Source organism: Haliaeetus albicilla, chromosome 4 (genome assembly GCF_947461875.1).
Source record: "Haliaeetus albicilla chromosome 4, bHalAlb1.1, whole genome shotgun sequence".
Lineage (NCBI taxonomy): Eukaryota > Metazoa > Chordata > Aves > Accipitriformes > Accipitridae > Haliaeetus > Haliaeetus albicilla.
The window spans coordinates 13,402,065-13,423,437 of NC_091486.1; the positions used below are offsets into that span (position 1 = coordinate 13,402,065).

The 21,373-nt window shown below is 43.7% G+C and overlaps 1 protein-coding gene across 4 annotated transcripts in view; it reads left to right on the forward strand.

The window, feature by feature from the left end:
- Positions 1–21,373, forward strand: part of SEMA5B (semaphorin 5B) — a 282,708-nt gene that overhangs the window by 154,184 nt on the left and 107,151 nt on the right. For all 4 annotated transcript variants that reach the window (XM_069780967.1, XM_069780963.1, XM_069780966.1 and 1 more), the window contains 2 exons: positions 3,063–3,162; positions 18,697–18,742. In XM_069780967.1, coding sequence (XP_069637068.1) covers positions 3,063–3,162; positions 18,697–18,742 — 146 coding nt within the window. The remainder of the gene's footprint in view (positions 1–3,062; positions 3,163–18,696; positions 18,743–21,373) is intronic.

Consider the following 21,373-nt stretch of genomic DNA (forward strand, 5'->3'; position numbering starts at 1 on the left):
GGAAAAATCAGCCTTCTGAGAAAGGTCAAATACAAGCAAACTCTGGAGTTCATTGGGTCCATATGTGTAAACTTCAGCTAATATGGGATAGACCCAGGGCAGCACTTACCTTGCAGAACTGAGCTAGTTTCAGAATGAAAGGCTGGAGCTGTCCTTAGGGATGCCTGTGGTCCGAGCAGTAGATTTGAATGTGTCAAAAGAAAAAAGACCCATGTACTGACTCTTGGTTGCATTTCCATTCCACTTTATCCCTTCCCTCTTTACAGGAAGAAAGAACGTTGGGAAGGAAAATGTGCCGTTTGGCGTTAATTCTGACAACTCACACTTAGACATTCTTATCTGGGACCATGCTGGGTTTAATAATCTCCAACTACATGCCTATAAAAGCTTAATTTTGCTGTGAGGATGCATGCCTTGCAGCCTTTAATTTAATAACCGGGAAGGGTTTCTTTGTAAGTTGTACCACCTGCAGTAGTAATAGAAATCAAGACACTGCCTGTTATTTCTTGGGCTTGATTGACATTTCAGCCAACATGGAAAGATTCAAGCCACCTACTGCCTTTAATTTTTTTTTAATTATTTTTACCTGTAATTTGTCAGAGCTTGCCATTAAAAGGAAGAACTGATGAGTGTACCTCTCTGAAGTGAGAAGCTTTTGCTTAGAGCAGCAGATGAAGAAATACTCTTCCTGCCACTGCACTGTAATAGTGGGTTAGTTAGTAGGAAAGAGTTGGTAGGAGAGGAGGTAAAATGACAAGAGAAATTATGGCCTAAAAGCAGGATCTTTAAAAGGTATCATCATTATATAGCAATCCCCTAATCCCACCCCCGTCAGCCAACAGAAATGCCAGGAGATCTGCAGCACATGTCAGCCGGCTAACCTGCCTGAAAGGTGTTATTGTTGCTGGTTCTGCTGCTTGGCTCAGAAATGTCTCTGCAGCTAAAGAGCTACAGGAAAAGAAGACAGAGCCCCATTAGTTAGGAGAATGCCGGAGGTGAAACTGCGTTGCCTCCCTGGTGCTAGTACATCATTAAGGGTCCCAGAGGAGTGTAGGAGGTGGAGATGCTTGAAGGTTAGATGGGCTGAGTTATTCCTTAACTCATGCCTTTTCACTGAAGAGCAGAGGAGGTACACGTGTTGTGTGCAGTGCGACAGGAATGCTGAGAAGGGCTGGAAACGTCCAGCTTCTGGCGACTGGGTTTTTAGATTGTGAGCATGGAGGTCTCATTGTCGGAGAGCCCCTGGCAGTGTCCAGTTAGGTGGGGCATGGGACCAGGCCTGATGGTGTCCAGCTCCATAGTGAGGGGGCTTAGGAGCTGTTATGAAACATGGTGGTGGTCAGGGCAGAGGCAGAAGCTCCATGACAAGATTCTGCTTTGGGAAGTGAGGCAGGACAAGTGGAGTGTAGGGACTTTTATATGTGTTTTCTTAAGGTTTTGATAACTGAAGGGCTTGATTAGGTTTCATCCATCCCTGGAGGGAGAAGGGACTTGAAATTGCTCAACAACTATCCCTACGTCAAAGGTTTTAAGCTGTTGCACATCTGTAATCCTACAAAGCATGCCAAGACACCAAAGGCCTTAATGAGATTCCTCATCAGCGTTGTCATCTCACCCCTGTGGAAAGGGGAACTAATGCCTACAACAAAAGATTCAAACCTGACTGCCTTCAGTGAGATTTCTCAATTTATCATTGGGGGTATAAGATGACAATGGAGCATGTTTTTTCAGAGCTCTTTTGAACTGGTCTGAACCACATCATTATTGTTATGAGTCATCAGGTCATTGGCCTGTGTATTGCTAACCTGTTGGCATGAGGCCAGAAGGTATTACTTTTCATGTTGAGCCTCTTGGATCTTCAACATGCAGTCCTTGAATGAGCCAGGGTTACTTATCAACAGGTCACAGAGGGATTACAGATATACTGATTTGGTCTCATTTGTGCCTTGCTCCCTCAGATATTTGGTATTCTCCATGTATTTAACAGCCAGAGTAGTTAACAGTTGGAATAAATTCGTAAGAGAAGTCCTCACAGCAAAGCTGGATGACTTTCTGAAAGATATGTATTGATCTATCCCCAGTTATTTGGTGCAGTAAAGGTGTAAGGTGAGAGGCTGAAATTTTGTGATCCGTGATACACACAAGGTCGAAGTTGGTAACTGTATTGAAAGCTGGAATTCTGGGAATGCCCTAGCATCATGCCTGAGAGTACCCTAAAAATAGTAATTCAGCTTTTTCTTTAAACAGGTGTATTTTTTATTACATCAGGACTATCTGCCCTAGATCTCTCAATTGATGTTGTGTTAATAGATGCAGCTTCTGGAAGAGCTTTGTCTCCATGAGCATAGCACAGCCAAATCAATGGCTTTGCATTTAACCTGTGTGATTGCAGTTTGGACAATTGCCTAGATTGGCAAATCCAAGCTAGTTGATAGAGCCAGTCTCAAGCTTATGCAATCTCGCAGCCACAAAGATGCTGTGATGACCCCCACCCCCAATCTAAATTAAGGAGGATTTAACTGATAGGGATCCCAGATGTTAGGTAAAGTGAAACCTGGAAGAGAACCCTGAAAGAGAAGGTAAAACCTGTCATTGGAGCAGCCAGGTCTTCAGTGCAGATCACTTCTACTCTTAACTTGGTTTTCAATCAGTTGACCCCATCTTCTCTTTCTGGAGGGCAGCAGTTTCCCTTTGCTTAGCACAGAAGGCAAAGCTATGGAGGTACTACAGCAGGCAACCTAGTCCCTATATACCACTTAACCCTGGCACTGAAGATGGTTCCCCAGTTTTAACAGAAGTCAAATTGAGCTGCTGTTGTCTCTGAAACCAATGCTGGCACTCCACCTTGGATGTGAAAATAACTGCTGAGACAGCCCTGCGTTTATGTGCAGTTTTTTGCACGTTCTGCGGAGGATCAGAATAAATAGAAACCCTTTAAATAGATTATTAATTAGCCTTCTCCTGACAGATAACTCAGTAGGAAATCCATTAGTGGATGTCCGGGTAAACTCACTGCTTCTAGAGCAGCTTTATTGTTTTCTGCTTTCTCATTTTCGTTGCAGATCTGAAGCCCTGGGTGTCGAATTTCACCTATCCAGGTGTGCATGACTTTTCTCAGCTTGCACTGGATGCCAACAGGAACCAGCTCATTGTGGGAGCAAGGTAAAGATAATCTTTTAATTAGCCCAGGGTTGCTGCTCAAGCTCTTTCCCTTCAGGTTCTGGCTTCAGAAGAGAGTGTGTTTCCAGCTTATGTGGCCATTCTCCACCTCAAAAAGAAAGCTATAATTTATGTAGAGGGATTTAGATTCCTAGTATAATTGCAAAGAGAAAATTACTAGATTTTTTTTTTTTTAAACGCAATCAAAATGACTAGTTAATGAAGCAGAATGCTGGCATCTCCCTCGGCATCGTGAATGTTAGAAGAGTTATAGTAAATCATTTTGCACCCTCCCTCTGCCAGCACAGAATTTGACTTTATGGTTTATTTGCATGGCCAGACTTTCCCTCTGTACCAAGTTCATCTACACACCTTTGTATAAGTCATAATGACAGTGTAAATGATTGCTTTCTTCTCTTTTAGAATTCACTCCATAACCTCTTTGCTTCATCTTGCTGATGTAGCCAGATCCTCACCTATGCGTTTTGGTGCAACTGTCTTGTTTTGGCCCATTGTATATAATCAGTGTATGTTTTCCTTTATTTTCAAACACTATTTTTATTTAGGATGCCATAAGAGTAGGTTGGAAACACACAAGATGAGCATAGGCAAGCTCTAACAAATTTAGAGCTGCATTTGTAACAGGAGAAGAACTATGGTTCAGTGAAATAATATACGTCAGGAGTGGTTGAATCATGAGCCCCAACAGCAACTATTTTTTGTTGCATAATAAACAGATAAGACAACCCCAAAAGAAAAGACTAAGTATGGCCTAACAAATCAGTTTAAGTATAACATTTAGAATCAGATAACATTGTGGTAGCAGTCTCTGCTACTAATGAAAATGGAGGAAGAGACTGCTTTCTTCCCAGGTTATTCAGCATTAGAGGACAGGAGGTGAGGAGCAGAGCTGGAAGAACTCACGATACGAACAAGAGAAAAGAGCAAGATGTGTTGCAGAGGGAGAGTTTCTTGCTTCACAGAGGCAACCGAAGTGTGATTTAATATACATTTTCTGTGTGTATTTGTGCAGTAAATAATAACACTTACCTTCCTGTAGCTGTTCAAATTGCCAGAGGCCCTCCTGCTTTTCATACAGAAACATTTTACTTCTCAAGCCGTAGCTTTACCTGTGCTGGAATCTTTAACTAGCAATTATTAATATTTATTACTTCAGAACGGCATTGCTTTGGGGACAGCTGTGAACAGTGCCTTCTGCCAGGCATTGCACAAACACAGGCACGTCGCTCTGAGGAATTTATGGTTTACATAATTCGGCTGCACAGCAGGTTTCCCCCTGCGCAGACGCTGCTAACGCTGACATGCTTCACCCCTGCTCAAACCCCAGCGACACGTCCTGGAGGGAGTCTCTGTCTCCACAAGAGTTTGTACGAGCGTGGTTAGACACAAGGCTACAATATCATTATAAACAGGGGAAGTGACAGCAAATTTGGCTTCCTGCTGGAAGTACAATATATTGCAGTGTATTGCTTCACGAGGAAGCAGTAACAAGTATTTATAGACTTTCCTTGGAAAAGTCAGTTTTTATGAAGCGCTACCCACCTGACTGGGAGACTGCAAGTTTCGATGGTGCCACACGGCTCTGCTGAGCAATTCTTGATAGAGTTAATGGAGACATCATTTCCCAGGGTGGTTTTTTTTGGGTTGGATACAGGCTTGGTGTGGGGAAAGTGGGGAGTGCCGAGCCCTTTCCCTCTTCACCATCTCATTTCCACTCTGTGCGAGGTGACAGGGAGAGGTGCCTGAATATGGGGGTGTGGATGAGGTCCTCGGTGCTGCACAGCTCTGGGTGCGCTGAGCTCCTGGAGCTGTGCCAGAGAAATGGGAAGGGGAAGTAAAGTTTTTTCTGTTCCATCCTTCCCTGATAAATCCACACCTTGTTCTGGACTATTTTTAGGGGTGATTTTTTGAGTCATTAGTTGCTCGTGCACCATCTGCTTGAATTTGCAAATGAAACAATACCTCAAAGAGATAGGAGCTGTCTCTATCCATCTCTACAGGGTGTAATTTATGAAACCTAAATTTAAATGTTAACCATGTTTAAATGTGCTACTGTAGATCATATTAGTAGTAACGCCAGCTATTCTGGGGTTGTGGAAGGAGTTTGGGATCAGGGTGGAGTTTATAAGTACTCCCACTTCTCAATTTCCTGGTTAATATCATTCTATTAGATGATAGCGTTATAAATTATTTCAGACTAGTTCTTTCTGTCTATTTAAAAGCAGTATGACCTCACCACAGCATCTCTTTGGCTTAGTTCATCCTGTGTTTCAAAGCTTCACAGAAAATGCTTCCTAGAAGAAAAGAAGATCCTGGGGCTCACGAGGGTTTTTGGTTTCAGGAATTGGACACAGCGTGACTGAAACTGTAAGAGGTATTGAGGGCATGCCATGCAGACAGGGAGCTGGAATAACACGAGCCTCAGATTTTTAAGCTTTATCCTTATCTGAGAGCCCTCCCCAAGTGACTGGTGCTGTCTGAGTGCAAACCAGAGGAGCCTGATAACTCCACTGCACCAAACACCTGCCAAGTCAAAATCCCAGAAACAAAAGAATTAGTTTCAAAAGCCCACCATGGTTTCTAAGCAACGTATTTACTTGTCACATCATTTGTAAAATCCAAACACTTGCAAGTAAGGATATGAATAGTTTAGAACATTGTAAATCTCACACTACCCATATTATGAGCCACATTTCATTAAGTATAAAAACACACATTTCAAAAATTCATAACCTTCATTTTGACTTGTAGTTTGCATGTTTTGTTTTTGTTTTAAATGTAGTGTTAGTGTTTTAATGTACTGTTTTTCTTCTGTGAATGAGTGATTGTTTTGAAATATTTGCTGCTTTTTTCAGCTCTTGAGCACATGTGATTACTATTTGAGCTTATTTTAATGGGAGGAAAAACAATTTTCTAGACCTCATTATTACTGAGAAAAAAACTTGAAAATATGATCTGAACAGCTCAAAAAACAAGACACATAAATCCCCCCATGCATTAAAAAACTGATGATTTTTGGGAACTTGAATCCTGCTTTTTCTGTGCTAGCTATCAGCAATGCCATTTTTGTCCAATTGTCCTGCCTTTTTGCAAAACACTTTCTTCTTTTCATCAAGAATAAGCCTTGAATTTTTCAGACCTGAGAAAACTTCCAAGTCAAAGCCAATAAAGGAGCTGAAATGGAAACTGATTGCAGCCTTGACTATGTAGAAACTTCCATCCCTCTCTAACAGCACGATCTGGAATGCTTATTGTCTTTACTTTCAATCTCTTTCCCATTATTAGATTTCAGATTTAAGTCTGCTATATAGCATTCCTAGCGAGCAGTTTGCTTTTATTAGCTGAGGGTCTATTTGCTCTACCTAAACATCTGAAATCAAAGAGTAATGGTGAGGAAATGGGTGGCAGTTTCTTGCAGATTAGTGTCACATAATGAGCTATAGTTTTGAATTATAGCCACAAGTTGTATATATGCCGCCATGGCAGAAGAGCCACAGAGGAGATTATTCTGGTACCAGAACAAAGGCTAGGAGACTGGGACACTGCTCTTTTGTCAGTAATACAGCTGGTGAATGGACTGGGAAGAACAGCTTGAATGAGCCGCTGTATAATAAATGGTTTAACAAAGGAGATAAGCTGAATTTCCTAACTCGATGGGCAAGCAAAAGAGACCCGTGTTAAAAAGTGGAGACTTAAAAGATGAAACTGTTTGAATTGATAGTATCTGCTTGCTGTAGCTCAGGGTCAGATCTAGACAGAGTCAGTAGCCATGGAGAGCAGCAGCCTGCCTGGCAGCCAGACAGCTGCAGACCCTTTGCCTATGCCAGTGTGCCCGTGCTGTGATGGGGATGCCAGAGGTGATGGTGGTGGGGCAGGAGGAAGCCAGCTCACCTCTCCAACGTTCTTCCTTTGCCCTTACTCCTCCCTCCTTCCCTTCCCTGTCTGTAGCAGAGGCATGCTGGCCTTCTCCCATCCCCACGGCAGAGATTTCATCTGCATGTTGGAGAAGGTGTGCTCTGTTCTCTCACCTGTGCTGTAGGCAGGGTGCCCAGTCCCCGGGGAGTGTTGGTTTTGTGGAGGAGGTACATAGTGTAGCTGTGATATCCCACCTCCTCCAGGCGCCTTACTCCTTGGGACTATCTCATTACTGGCTGGGCAGAGACAGGAGCCAGCAAAGAAATGATGATATGAAAGACCCTGCTTGGAGTCAAGCCAAAAAGCATGTTTCACAAGAGCTCCCTGGCGAGGAGAACATAAAAAGTTTAAAGGAGGATGGTTGAGACACCGTGTGACAATCTGGCACGGCAGCAAGCTGAAGGGAAACAGCTTGGACAACAGGAGGATGTTACCCAAACAAATGGCTGCACAGAGAGTGGCTGGGAAGCTCTAAGGGAAACATTTGACTTTTCCCAGAAGGAAACTGCGGGGGTGTCAGCTCGGGGCAGTAGCCTGCTGGGGCTGCGGATGTGAGAGGCATGGCTACGAGGGTTGGCCATTTGCAGGGAGTGGAGGTGTTACCGTAGAAAAGCAGCCAGAAAGCGTCATGACCAGAAGTCCTCATAGTTCTGCCAGCCAAGAGGGCCGTCAGCTCCATCAGGAGATGGGAAAGGATCGTCTCTCATGGCTGTCGGACAGGGAGCTGCAGCTCAGGAGCCCTTGCCACAAATAGTCATTACCAGGAAGAGCCCAGAGGTAGAGGGTAGCGAGCAAAGGCTGCATCAAGGGACTCAAAACTGGCAAGTAAAGTGCACGTCATTCTGGTCTGCCAGACTTCTCTGCAATAAACGTAAAGCTACTAAGCTGCTGGTGATGCAAGTCTGGACACTTTGATGGGTGTGATTTTCATACTTGATTTAGAGCTGAACTGAATGTGCCTGTTAATGCCGAATAGATAGGCGCAAGAAAGAAGATACGGTTAGTTTGGGCAACAGGGAAGGTGCTCTATGAACTTTCAAGGGTTGTTTTAGGGGGAGCACAGCAGCCTGGGTGCACCCCTTCTTGGCTATTATTGCTCCTGGCTGTATAAGCATTAAAACAGCTCTGGATCATGCAAGTTTAGGAGCTGAAGACTGAATGGAGTGACTGATGTCCCAAAAGAGTTGCTTCAAGTTGCAGCTTGCAGAAATATGGCAAATTGTAAATATACTCCAGGACCCTCAACCAGCAGGTTTGACACCTTGAGTTTATTGAAAGTCTCCTGTGTATGATAGATTAGTCTGTCAGACACCAGGTTTCATGCAGATTTCTGGCTGAACATAGGCTCTTTCCTGCCTGCTTGGCTGAAAGCTCCAGAGCACTGCAGTAAAACTCTCAAAACCTGCGCTGCTTGGAAAATATCACTCTTACCCTTGGGCACCTTCAATCCTGTCCAGATCTGGACTGCCACTGAACCCTGAAGAGAGTAAGTCTCTGCAGATTATGTTGCCTGGGCAAAAAGCATTTTGCAAACCAGGAAGTTCAGTGGCAGAAGTCAGGTCAGAGTTGATCCATAGATTCAGAATATCAGCTTTGGGTCTAAACTCTGTCAGAGTACTTTCTGTTGCCAAATGATCAGGGCCCCTCACCACAGGGCTTCTGTGAGGCCCAGAGGGATGAAGAGAGCCAGCCTGCCCTGTGATGCTGAGACGTGAGTTTATAGTAGATCTGAAAGGTAGTGCAGTGCTGCACCTAACACAGGTACTCCTGCAGCGAGATTACGCTTTCTGAAGGTTCCAGTCAAAGTCTGCACAACCTCAGAGGTCTCTGCACTTGGGTAATGTGGACATAGTCAAAGCTCTTCTATGGACTCACAGAAAACATGTGGCAGAGGTGAGATTTGGACCCTTTACTGTTGTATTTCCACCTGGTAGTTTAATCACTTGCCCTCAGCCTTGCATCTCCAAAGAAGATGTAAGTCTTCAAAATGCTCATTAAAGTCTGTGAGTCCCATATGCTAACACTGGGACAGTGGGGCTTCAGCGTGGCTGAAAAAGTTGTCTCTCATACAACATGGAGAGACTAACATGCAAACAAGTTAACATTGGCCACGACCACATGGGCATAGCCAAAGGTTAAATAGTCCGCAGGCTTGTCCTGTTATCAGCCAGGAATGACATGCCATTTGTCCCTGACTCCATGATTTGACTCTACTTCTCTGAGACAAATTGACTGAGCTGAGTTACTGCCATTTCTGATGGCTTGCATTGGTATCGCACTGTCTTATGCCAGCTTTACCCCCTACTAAGTCACGTTTGGCTGAGAAATTACCTTGCCAGTTGAGGTATTAATGAGGACGTGAGCAAGCAAAGAGCATGATAATGTTTTTGATTATATCCAGATCGTAGGAGGGTAGCTAAAAGCGCTGCTGCAGAGAAGCCTAGAAAAACAAATACCATCCTTTCTCACTGTGATTTTTCCTATCAGACAAAAGAATGCTCTAATTAAAGTTGCATCCTTGTATTGAGGGCTGGAGGGGGGGCAGATAACATGGTGATGTGAGAAGAAAAGGGAGAATCAGTCTCTGAAATTAACAGAAACTTTCAAAGGACCACTGATTTTTTTTAAAGAAGCTGCCTGACCTATATGGTAAAGAATATGATGAAGGTAAGAAATCTGTGATTAGACATTGCAGCTAGTTAAATCTGTAACGGGGGGTGCACAGCTTCTTTTCACAGGGAACAAAAGTGTGATTTAAAGTGCAGGTTTTAACCTCTCTGATTGAGCCTGGGGTAGTTCAGAGGGAGATTTTCCTCTCTGATACTGTGCCAGGTGAGGTCAGCTCAGCCCCTGTGGGGTGTGAAGGGGTGGAGCCCCACTGGGGTTTTGGTTCTTACCTATAGAGTTTGCTTTCCTCTGCTGGTCTGCAAGGAGTTTGAATTTGCCATACCCCAAATCTGTGCTGTCCCTGGCTTATAGCCCTTGGGGAGGAGGGGAAGAGGTGTGGACAGGAAACGATGGAAGGACAATTTTTGTAATTATGGGATTCTGGGAACTTTGGAGCCTGGCCCAAATTTTGTTCAAAGTGTAATTTTTTTCTTAGTTAAAATGTGTGCATTTTCTCGAGCACAGAACGTGAATTTTAATTAACTCAGAATAAATGAATCAAATAAAATGCTATGCTGCAGCACTGTCAGGTTGCTGGGCCGGACCAATGCACAGAAGGAGCCGCAGCTGTAGGAGCAAAGAGCAGCTTTGCCCCAGATGTTGTACATGGAGAAGAGAGCGAGGCAGTGGCAGTCTCTGGTCTGTCATCTTTGTTGGCAGAGAAAACAGTTGGTCCTTCAAATCACCTGCGAGGCAATACCATCTTCCTCTCTGCAAATGACCTCACGGATGTGGTAGTCCATGTGCTTTTGCTCATCAGCAGAGGAACCAGGCTTTCGGCTGAGTCATGGCCAGTGCCTGCGCAGCCAGTGCTGCGTGAAAGGCAATCCTGGCGCAACGCAGGCTGATAGGAAGCATCCTTACACAGTGAATTGCAGGCCTGACTGGAAAAATTTCATATTCCAGATAAAATGGAAATTGGTGATACCCCATCACAAAAGCAGCCACCCATGAGAGGCTCACTTCCTTTAGTAACACACTGAGAATAATTAAGTTTGAAGACTGTATTTCAGAGAGTGGGGTGAGAGCAAACACAAGGTCAGGATATTTTGGCAAAAGCCTTGGAGGCTTGGACCTAATGTGTTTCACAGCATCACAGGATGGGCCTGCAGAGCCGTTTCCTTTGGCATTACTGAAAAATGCTCTCTCTTGCTCTGGGTAAGTTGGTGATATGTCAGTTTTATATGGCAGAGCTTACCACAGTGACTTGCATATCACTTTATATCCAGATGTTTAGGTGCTAAGCCTACTGTTCTGTGCCACTGCAAAGGTATAAAAACCACAGCAAAGAGAAGACATTGGCTGGCAATAACTTAAGCTCACCAGCCAACTCTATCAGTATTTGCATACAAGTCATGTTGAACTCATCCAGAGTTTGAGGAAAGCCTGACAGAACTGAGCACGTTTATCAGCCTAAGTAGGCAGGTAGCGGGGCTGGCAGGGAATATTTGAACAATAATCAGTGCATCAGAAGAAGAGGAATTTTACAGTATGACTTACTGAAAGCACAACTAAAAGTGATGGGCAAATAGGAGATCAAAGGTCCCCATGCAGCTTGGGGCCATATCAAGGTACTGTAAGTGCTCTGTGACTCTGCCAACTAGATGAGAGGGGGAGAGAAGAGCTGTCAGCTGCATGTCAAGGGAGGCTTAAGCTGGCATGTGGGATAATACGTGATGGTCTGAGAGATGGACTTACTCTTCCAGGAAAATAGGAACAAACCCACACATGAGTTTTGAAAATTTGGCTCAGTTTCCATCTCTGAGGTTTTGAAGAAACTCATCTAGTGAAACAGAGGGAGGGAAATGTAACCAAAAAAAAAAAAAGGGAAATGTTCAAACAATATTACCAAAAAAATCCCGCTCCTCATTCTCTGAAGTGTGTACATATGGCTACGCTCCAGAAAACAGCTGGTTCAAGGTGTCTCAGGAGCGTAGCAAACACTGTCACCCCCAAGGAGGTGGGATCACATTGGAGTGAGGCTTTGCCTCTCCTGCCTTGGGAAAAGAGAAGGGCCAGAGACACCAGAGCCAGCTTGCTGCTCCCCTTGTGAGCCGATGGAAGAGGGGACATGGCTGTCGATCCAAGGGCCGATCCCCTTCCTGCATCTCCCTCCCACAGCAGCAGCCATCTGCCTAGATTTCTGCATATTGGTATAGTCCAAGGTGCCAGAGCTTTGCTGTTGTCCTGCATGCTCTGCAGCTATAAGCATCTGCCTCTTTTGGCTCTTCCTAGAACTGGCCCTGAGTATACAGCATCGAGCCTGAGCAGGTCTGTGCCTTGCGCCCTGCGCTGTTAAAGCTGATGGTAGTTGTCCTCCATTGACTGGAATATAGAGGATTTGATTTTCAACCTTGTCTCCAGTGAGAAGTACTAAATGGGCCTCAGTGGCAACCCAGAAACAATAGCTGGAACCCTGGCTTAATTTGGAAGCTGCTTAGTCAGAATGATATGCTGCCTGCATAAGGAGCCTCTTCTAAGAGGATGCTCCTCTAGCTCTGGCTGGATTTATCACTGAGATATGTTGCTTTAGGAAAAGCAATTGCTCATACAGCAACTGCATCATATTACTGTATGCCATTTAGTATGGTTCTCTTTTGAACATCTATTGATTTTTAAGGAAGAATGATGTAGAGGACAAGTTTTTCTTCAATAGAAACAAAATTACTGGTGAATAAGGATCCAGCTTGTAAGGGAGATGGTAGCTCTCCACCTTTTCTCCAGCATGTGTATGCTAGGCCCTTCAGATGAATCACTGGAGTAGCATTTGCAAACGGATCATCACATCACACTCCGGAGCAGGCATATAATTAACTCCTTGTGAGAACAAAGGCCAGAATCATCCTTCAGGAGCTAGGTTTCTTGGGATGGTTGGCTAGTTCAGAAATGTGGATAACCATCTGAAAAGTTCAGCCACAGCTGGACCTGCGCAGAGGCACTGTGCGTTAATCTAGCATGAGATTTAGTAGCCAAGAGCCCTGGGGTCTGATCTCAGTTCCGTCACTGACTTGCTGTGTGCTTTGGAGAAGGTCATTTAACCTTTCTCTGGCTCATTTTCTCCATTAGTATAAGAGGGGAATGATACTAACCAGTTCCCAGGGAGTCGTGAAGCATGACTAAGCTGTGTTTGTCATGTACTGTGGAAGTACACAGTATATCTAAGGCTGCCAGGAGCAAAGATAGGAAGAGCTGACAGGACTTGCTGGCTTCTAGCCCAAGGCTCAGCCCCAGTGCGTGGCTTCCAGGAGTGCCAGAAGGGAGCATTAGGTTTGTCACGTGCATAATTCTGTGTCTTCTTTCGTATCGCCCAAAGGACCCTATTCTGTTAATTATTTTTCTTATTATCTAAGTTGTAACAGTTGTGAGTCCCTCTTGCAGACCTGGCTCCTGATTGCAGCACAATCCCCCCCCTGAGGAGGTGAAGCAGAGAGGGAAGTGCTGGTCTCTTCTCCCTGGTGTCCAGTGATAGGACACGTAGGAATGGTTCAAAGCTGTGCCAGGGGAGGTGTAGACTGGACGTTAGGAAACATTTATTTACTGGCAGGGTGGTCAAACACTGGAACAGGCTTCTTAGAGAGGTGGTCGATGCCCTGAGCCTGTCAGTCTTCTAAGAGGCATTTGGACAATGTCCTTAATAACATGCTTTAACTTTTGGTCAGCTTTGAATTGGTCAGGCAGTTGGACTAGATTATCATTGTAGGTCCTGTCCAATGGAAATATTCTTTTCTTTTCTATTCTATTCTATTCGCATGGGGAATGCCTTCCCAGAGCACCACGAGCCTACTTGAGACTCCAGTACCTCACCTGGGCTGTGTTGGATGCCTGTTTCAGTGCAATAAAAGCTCCCCAAAGGGAGAGCAACTCTTCACTCAGTTCTCTTCAGCTTTCCCTAAATGTATTTTTTTTTTGCATGATCAAACATTATTATCAGCTTCTGTTGGCTTTGTTTCTACTTGCAGGGTAATTGTCTGAGTACAAAAAGAGGGGGCTTGAGATAGCCTGCCATGTAATGAGGGAAGGGTGAGCTTCTCACGTCTACTCTAAGGTGCAGGCAAGTAGCAACATGCGAGCAGTTGTACTTGTCTTGTAGTGATACAGACCAGCTGAGATAAGGCAGCATATTGTTGGTCTGTGTGTGTGTGTCAAAGTCCTGAGAGATTCTGGTCATGGTCAGCATTAGGGATCTCATGGCTCCTGAGTTGCTAGCAGGGGTTGTTCTGAAGCACGGAGAGATTATCTTACGTGCTTAGTGTGCGTGGAGGGGGACAGAGTTGGGAAATGAGAACAAACCTCTCTCATTTAAATAGAAAAAAGAATCTGAAGCTAGAATAGCCTTTCATTTACACCTGTTCAGTCCATCGACTGCAGAGATGTTCCTCCTGATCTACCACAGCAGAACTGAAAAGCGTGCTCTCTTTTAATTAGAAGGAAGCACCTTTTAATCAGCCAGCACAGTGCTGACAGATGTAGTGCCTGAAAAGAAGCACTGAAGAAGAGGCCTGAATGAGTGTCTGAAGCACATTGCAACCCTTATAATTTCAGAATTCCTGAGAGGAAGGGTCTCTGCTATTATTCAAGCATTCTTGTTATGTGGCTTCCCATTGGAACGGCTTAATTTGTCTTGTAGCTCTGTTGCTCAGTGGCATCCTAGAGGAAGTACTTTGCCTTCACTGTAAATTGTTTCAAGGCCAGGCAATGTGTGAACAAGTGCATGGGCATCAAGTTACAAAGTTCATCCGAGGTGCGCTTGGCTATGTGAAATAAACACTTAATAAGCAGCTTTAACTTGGGAATGTCATGGCAAGTAGATTTAAGTGGATATATTCTTCCACCCTTTCTTGAAACACATCTCAGCTGCTCTCTTGCTCTTCTGGTACGTATGCTTTGTGGTACCAGGCACAGTGAGCACTTAATCATTTTACGAGGCAGCCAAATACAAATTATGAAGCCAATTAACAAATACTTTCATTGACAGGATTTATACTGCAGCTTGGCTCTGTTCATATGCAGACTAGTATAGAGGGCCCAGTTCAGGAAAGTAATTCAACATCTACCCAATTTCCATGAGTGTAAATGGCACTTCAGCACAGGTTTACATGCTGGGCCCCAACATTGAGGGCAATTTATTCTCCTAACCAGGGCACAGACTAATGCACCAGGAGATCAGCTCATGGTTGTACTGCAGATATGCTCTGTGATGTTGGCTAAATTGCTCAATCTATGCTTTAAATTTAAATGAGAATGGTGTTTCTTTTTCAGTCTTCTGTATATATTTAGATAGTAAATTCTTCAAGACTAGGTTGTATGGAGCAGGAGGGTCTTTACAGCAGCTAACTTCATATATCTGAGCTGGGGGATAATATCCTCCTGCAATCGGAGGTGACAGAGAATCCACCCTCAGGTTGTTTAAATAGGCATCTGCTGTGAATCAGTCTCCAGAGGAATCACCGTAAACCCACTCTGTGTCTTAACGCAACAAAACCACAGTCGTGGCTGAGACTTCAGGGTGTTACTGTTTAAAATGGGCGTTTTCAGAAATGCTCTGATGTTCACGAATAATCAGGTTAGTAGTAATAATAATTAGCAGTTTGAGGCACCTTTTAATGTGTATAATATCATTTGTCCCAGAGTACTTAGAGGGGTGTAGTCACTTGCTCTGGAGATGGCTGAAATGCAGCCAACTCTGGGATGAAACAAAGCTCATGTTTTAATACCACAGAGTGAAGTTGCATGACCTTTTAGGACAGAAGGTGAGTAAGAAGGTTGTCCTATCCCTCCAAGTTTGTGCACTAGCTTTTTATACAGGAGAAGGAGGTTATTAGAATAGCTGGCTGCACCAGGCAATCGCTCTTCTGGCCTAGTCCAGATGGGTTTAATTTAAGAGAGAAAGGAATTAACCAGTGTTCACTTACAAGACAAAATGGGAGAAAAAAAAAGGAAAAAAAAAAGACCGAGGAGGCAGCTCATCCATTCATGCAGAGATCTCAGTGTTCTCATGTATTTCTTAATCCTACTCTTTCAGCTGCTTTAAATTATAGTTCAGCAAGGTATTAAACAGACATAACTTCAAACACAAGCAGAAAAAAGGACACAAATGGGGCAATTCTAGGTACAATAAACCATGCCTGTCATTCAGAGACCTTGCTCATTCTTGGACTGAAATTGCAGTTAAAATGCAATTCATAAAAATGGCACTGTCTTATTCAGCAGATCTTTCTCCTTGGCTTTTTACTCCTGGTATAGCTTTACAGAACAAGTATGGTTAAAAGAGCATGTTATTAATTAAGAATTAGTCAGTTCTAGCTGGGCAGGTCAACTGCAGTCTGGAGTTGTCTCTGATTGATAGCCTGGTCTACCTACTGGTCGGTGTTCATATTACTGCTGATGAGATGTGAGAAGGATCAAACAAACAAAAAGAAACTGCCAGTGGCTGTGCAGACACCAGGTGAGGCAAGTGATGAAAAATGTAGGGAAACCCTCCCTCCTGTAAGAAAGCCACAAGGTCAGGCTTTGAGAGCTGCGGTTAGTATGAAGCCTTTGGAAGATCATTGTGCTATTCACATTAGTACTATGTTCCTGCCTGGTTTAGGTCTCAGCCACCTGAGTGATCTCACCACTAATGCTTTGTCCAGGTGCTACACAGCAGTCACTGAGAGGACAGAGATTGGCTTTATTTAAATGGACACTATTCCTGTCTGCAGCTGTTTTGGCTGAGTGCAATGAAAATTGTGTCCTTTAGATACATCTCTTCCATTAAAGATATTTTGGTTGAATTTGCTCTGCAGTGCTATCAGGGAAAAAAAACTAATATTAAAATATATTACTCAGTCAAACTGTCCAGCTTTTTACAAGACTAAAACAAGGAGCTGAAATCTGCATTATAAGACTTCCAAAATCAATGCATTTAAATAGCATGCTTAACAACAGGATAGCAACTTCAAGTCCCTAGTTATGAGAACTTTCTCCTTAGGGTGTTGTAAGATTGGAGGCCAGTGACATGCTTAACTTCTCCAGGAGAAGGCTTATTCCATGATATCTCATGTCCTGCAGTTGCATTAATATTTTGGTGAGAGTAGCACGTGTTTTTCTAAGGGAGCTGTCAGGTCAGTCACTGGACAAGAATTTATCTCCATTTTGAAATTTTAGCTGTATGTAAGCTTAGTGCCTCTGGTCTGCTGCATGCACCCACAGGACATAATATTTAAGTCTGTAGCTGATGCTAAAGAGTTAACAAATTACTTGGGAAAGAATGCAGCCCTTTGAGGCAGAATAGGGTTTCAGACTGTACAAAAGAACTGCTGGATTTCCAGTGACAGGACCAGGAGAGAAGATGGAGATTTTTTGTATGTGTGTACTTCTCTGCGTACTTACAGGTGGTATAATAATTACTGATATATTTTGTTCAAATATTGCTAATGGGTCTCATTCTTCTCCGGGTAACCAGTCCCAGTATACAATAGGGTGGTGCAAATCAGAGCTACATCAACTGAAGATCTGGTACCAGGAGTTTGACTTCCGGAGTTCCCCATCATCCTTGTTCCCATCCTTCTTTATTGACAGTCAGCAGCAGTTGAGACCTTTTGGTTTATTTGTAGAACTGGGACAAAGTATACAGGCAACTCTATGATTATGACTTCGGTGATATACAAGTGAGAGATTACAGAAGAAGGAAAAATTGCTCAAGCCTTGTGGTCATTGTGACCCAATACGAATCTCTCTTATGTCGAAGTTTGAATTACTTGCTTTGCTTGGGCAGAGTGTGCTGCTGACTCCAGACCCTAAAGAGGGCTCTTTAGAAGAGTCTTTAGGACCTTTTCATCACTATAGGTAGGAGCTTTCTGCTGATTTCTCTGACTTCACTGACCTAAGACTGGAACATGCATTTTTACTAGGCAGGGGAATGTCAGTATACTGGCACTTCTAGAGCAGATGAAGCTATATCATCAAAGCTGTATTTTCTACTATTTAAATAGAGCCACCTCCAAAAACATAGTTCACCTGGTATAATATAAATGTGTCTTCTCTGGGAGATTGTGGTGACAGGGATGTTGGAAAAAGATCACAGCTCTTTAGACTCCCTGACAGATGGGGTGCAGAAATATGAAGTGAGACATGGCCAAAACCCTCAAGCACACAATCAAGTCCTATGGCTTAATATGTCAGCTGATTCCTGGTAACTGCATTGTCTTAGCACGTAAAAATGTGAGATAAATCCTGTTAACTAAGCCTCACCCATAGATGTTCATGCAAATGTGTGTTCCCTCCTATTTGTGACAGGATATGAACATGCAGAAGGAGGGTTACAGGAGCTTAGCTGATGTGCGGTATCTCATGCTACAGTGACTTCTGTCAGGAATTCCCTTGCCTTGCCTGTGGAGATACAATGACAGGAGGATTGGGAGTATCTGCAGTCACTGCCTTGATTTCCCTGCTGTTTTTCTGTGCAGAGAGATTCTGCTGAGAAGTATCTGTCCTCTTTTCTTCCTTTTCCACAAAGTCCTGAATGGGAGCACTCACAGGGACGGGCTTGGAGGGGAGCATACTACAGGAGTCAGCTTTGCTCCAGCTGGCTTCTGTCCAACCCCAGTTTTCTCAGAATGCAGAGAAAAACATGAGTGCAGCCCATACAGGACTTCAACTAAAGCCCTTTGAGGGTTTGCAAACAGTCCCTGTGTTGTTGGGATTTCATTGTGGCTCTTCATTATGCGTTCTGGAATATTTTACTCCAGACCTGCTCAGAACTTTGTTACGAGGTTCACGAAGACACTGGTGAACAAGAGGCATATAACTATTTTTGCATTCTGTGGAGTGGAGTCCAAGAAAAGCTTGTTGTTTGTAGAAATGAATGACCAAGAACTATAACTTGCTTTTATAACTTTTCCCTTCCTTCTTTGGTAGCCTAACAGTTTGTAATTTTTCTGCTTGTTCATGCAGGAACTACCTCTTCAGGCTTAGTCTACACAACGTTTCTCTTATTCAGGTATGTTCACTTTTTACTCTTTTGTTTTATTTGACTTGCTAATGAATGTCCTGTAATATTTGATGTACATTTTCAGAAAGCTGTATAGTGTAAATTTGCCCAGGGTGATGGAGCAGGGAGAAGACAAAGTCAGAACCAGATGCTTATTCCCACTCCAGTGATCATGCTGGGGGAAGGGCTCTTCTACACGTACCCATCTGGACAGCACTCTCTGCTCTTGATTCTTGAGTGGGTGGTAACGGGATCTGCCAAAAATACGGCATCTTAAGGAACAAAGCATATAGTGTGACTGATACAGGCTTAAACACAACAATCAACAGAAATCCTTGGCTTTCATTAGAGGAGATGTCATATGCTGAGGAGCTGTGTTTTGCTGAATGCATTACTAAAACCAAGATTGGACTAACAAGCATTCAAGAGGCAAAATGGGTTGAAAAACATATGTTACCCATGGCAGAATGGAGGCAAAGCAGCTCAAGTTTGAAAGGGCTTGCAAATATCCAGCAGCATTAGGACTTTCCTCCTACTGCACTGAATCTGGAATTGGAAGATGCAGCAAAAATTGTTAGTGAAAACCCCAACTGGTTTTCTTTAAATAAACAAATAATTATGCTCCGGGATACTTACCATCTTCTACAGTTGCTAGAGCACCAAAGATGTATTTGCCATTTTTCAGACAGATTGAAGGGCCTTCCTCCTGTACCTGACCACACAAAGAAGCCATTAGAGTGGTATTGCCAGCCATTCCGATGTGCACAAGCCTTTTGCTGTTAGTAAAAGTTACAAGTACAGCTGCAGAGAAGAAAACGTGTTTAATGGTTGTAAAATGCATTGAATCTTCCTTTAAAACAAAAACAAAGTCCAGAGGTACCAATGACAACAATAGAGTTAGAGAAGCCGATACTCTCGCCAGCCATTCCGATGTGCACAAGCCTTTTGCTGTTAGTAAAAGTTACAAGTACAGCTGCAGAGAAGAAAACGTGTTTAATGGTTGTAAAATGCATTGAATCTTCCTTTAAAACAAAAACAAAGTCCAGAGGTACCAATGACAACAATAGAGTTAGAGAAGCCGATACTCTCATTTGGCAGTAGTTTCCCTTTGCAGAGCCACATTAGCATGGCTGGACAGCTTCCAGCGAGCACACAGGAGAGGGAAGTCTCTGTAGTTATGCGAGGTGTCATACCTTCTGTAACGCCTGTATCACGCTACCTCTTGTGCTTGTCAGACGAGGGATCCTCATCCATGAAACCCAATTGTGAATCTCCCTTATATACTTCTGAAGCCAGGCTTGGCTTGGGTGCTTTTCAGTGCAGCGAGTTTCCTTTCCTACACTGCAAAACATGGGAAGTCTCCTTCTATGGCACTGGAGGATGCTGTGGGATCTCCGGTTAACATAATGAGCTTAGTTTGCTCCTGCTTTCTGGGTGTATCCGGTCACTTTGCCAAGACTTTTTGCATGACAAAGAGAGCATGGAATTATGTTGACACACGTGTTGGGAATGATGGAAGCGATTGTTTCCCGACCTAATGGTTGCCTAAGTAGCTGCTTGGCTTGTCTCCATAAAGCACATGATGTGGCTTAGAGGCACCCCCTCCCACCTTCCCTTCGCCATGCATCATTTTAAAGATCGGATCAGAACGCAAGACAAGAAATGCAAGGAATTTGTAGTTAGTTCTATAGGGGGTGAGTTTTACTGCAGTTTAAGAAGTAATCACAATGCTAATTTGGGTTGGTTTGTACCTCCTCTTTGCTTCTAAGTAAAATACAGTGTGGATCTTGTCAGGCCTGATTTGGGGATAGTTTTTCATCTTGAGATTGTGGTCTGATTTATTTCTGCTTATGGGACTTACTTACTCTTCAGGTTGCCAGTGGTGCTAAATTTGTTTCAAGGTGCAGGACTGTGTTAACAGATGTCTGCTCCCTTGCATCTGTACTTCAGTGAGGTGAGGGCAGAAACATGAGGAGCGGAGTCTACAGAGACAGCAGGATATGCTGGTTGTGAGGCAAAGCCTGGCAGTGTGAGGAATATACCTCTCTACAGCAGGGTTAGGTGAGGTTTAAAGCTGTTTTTCACTGAGTGGTCTTGTGCAATCAGCTCTATCCCTAGGCCGCTCTGTCCCTGTGGGGAAAAGGCAAGGGCACATTTTAGCCCCACAGCTGTCATGGAAAGGAGAGGAGGCCAGGGCGTTCCTGTGAAGGAGATGACTCTTAATTGTCTTTTCAACAAGGGTGGCAACAGCGTCTTGCAGGAGCAATACCCCCGTGCCACCGCTTGCTAGCACAGCAAATTCAGTACTTTAGTCTCTCATTCTGTAATGGGTAGATTTGCTAGCTCACTCTACCTAATGCATGTTTTCCTTGACAAGTTATGTGTTCTTTAACCAGAAAATGAGTATTTCCTGCCATTGAGCAGGCTGTAATAGTTTTCATCACAGCATTACTTTATTCATTGCTTTCCAATGGGAATAAATTCTTCTTTTTCTGGATTGTAATCCCCTTTATGAATACTGCGTATCACAAACCTAGTGTTAGCCATATCGTTACTCTCTGATTTTAGAAAGGTTTTCAGCTCCCAGACTTTAAAAGAAGGCACTCTTTCCTTCTACCTGTTGAATGACTGCGGAGGCCT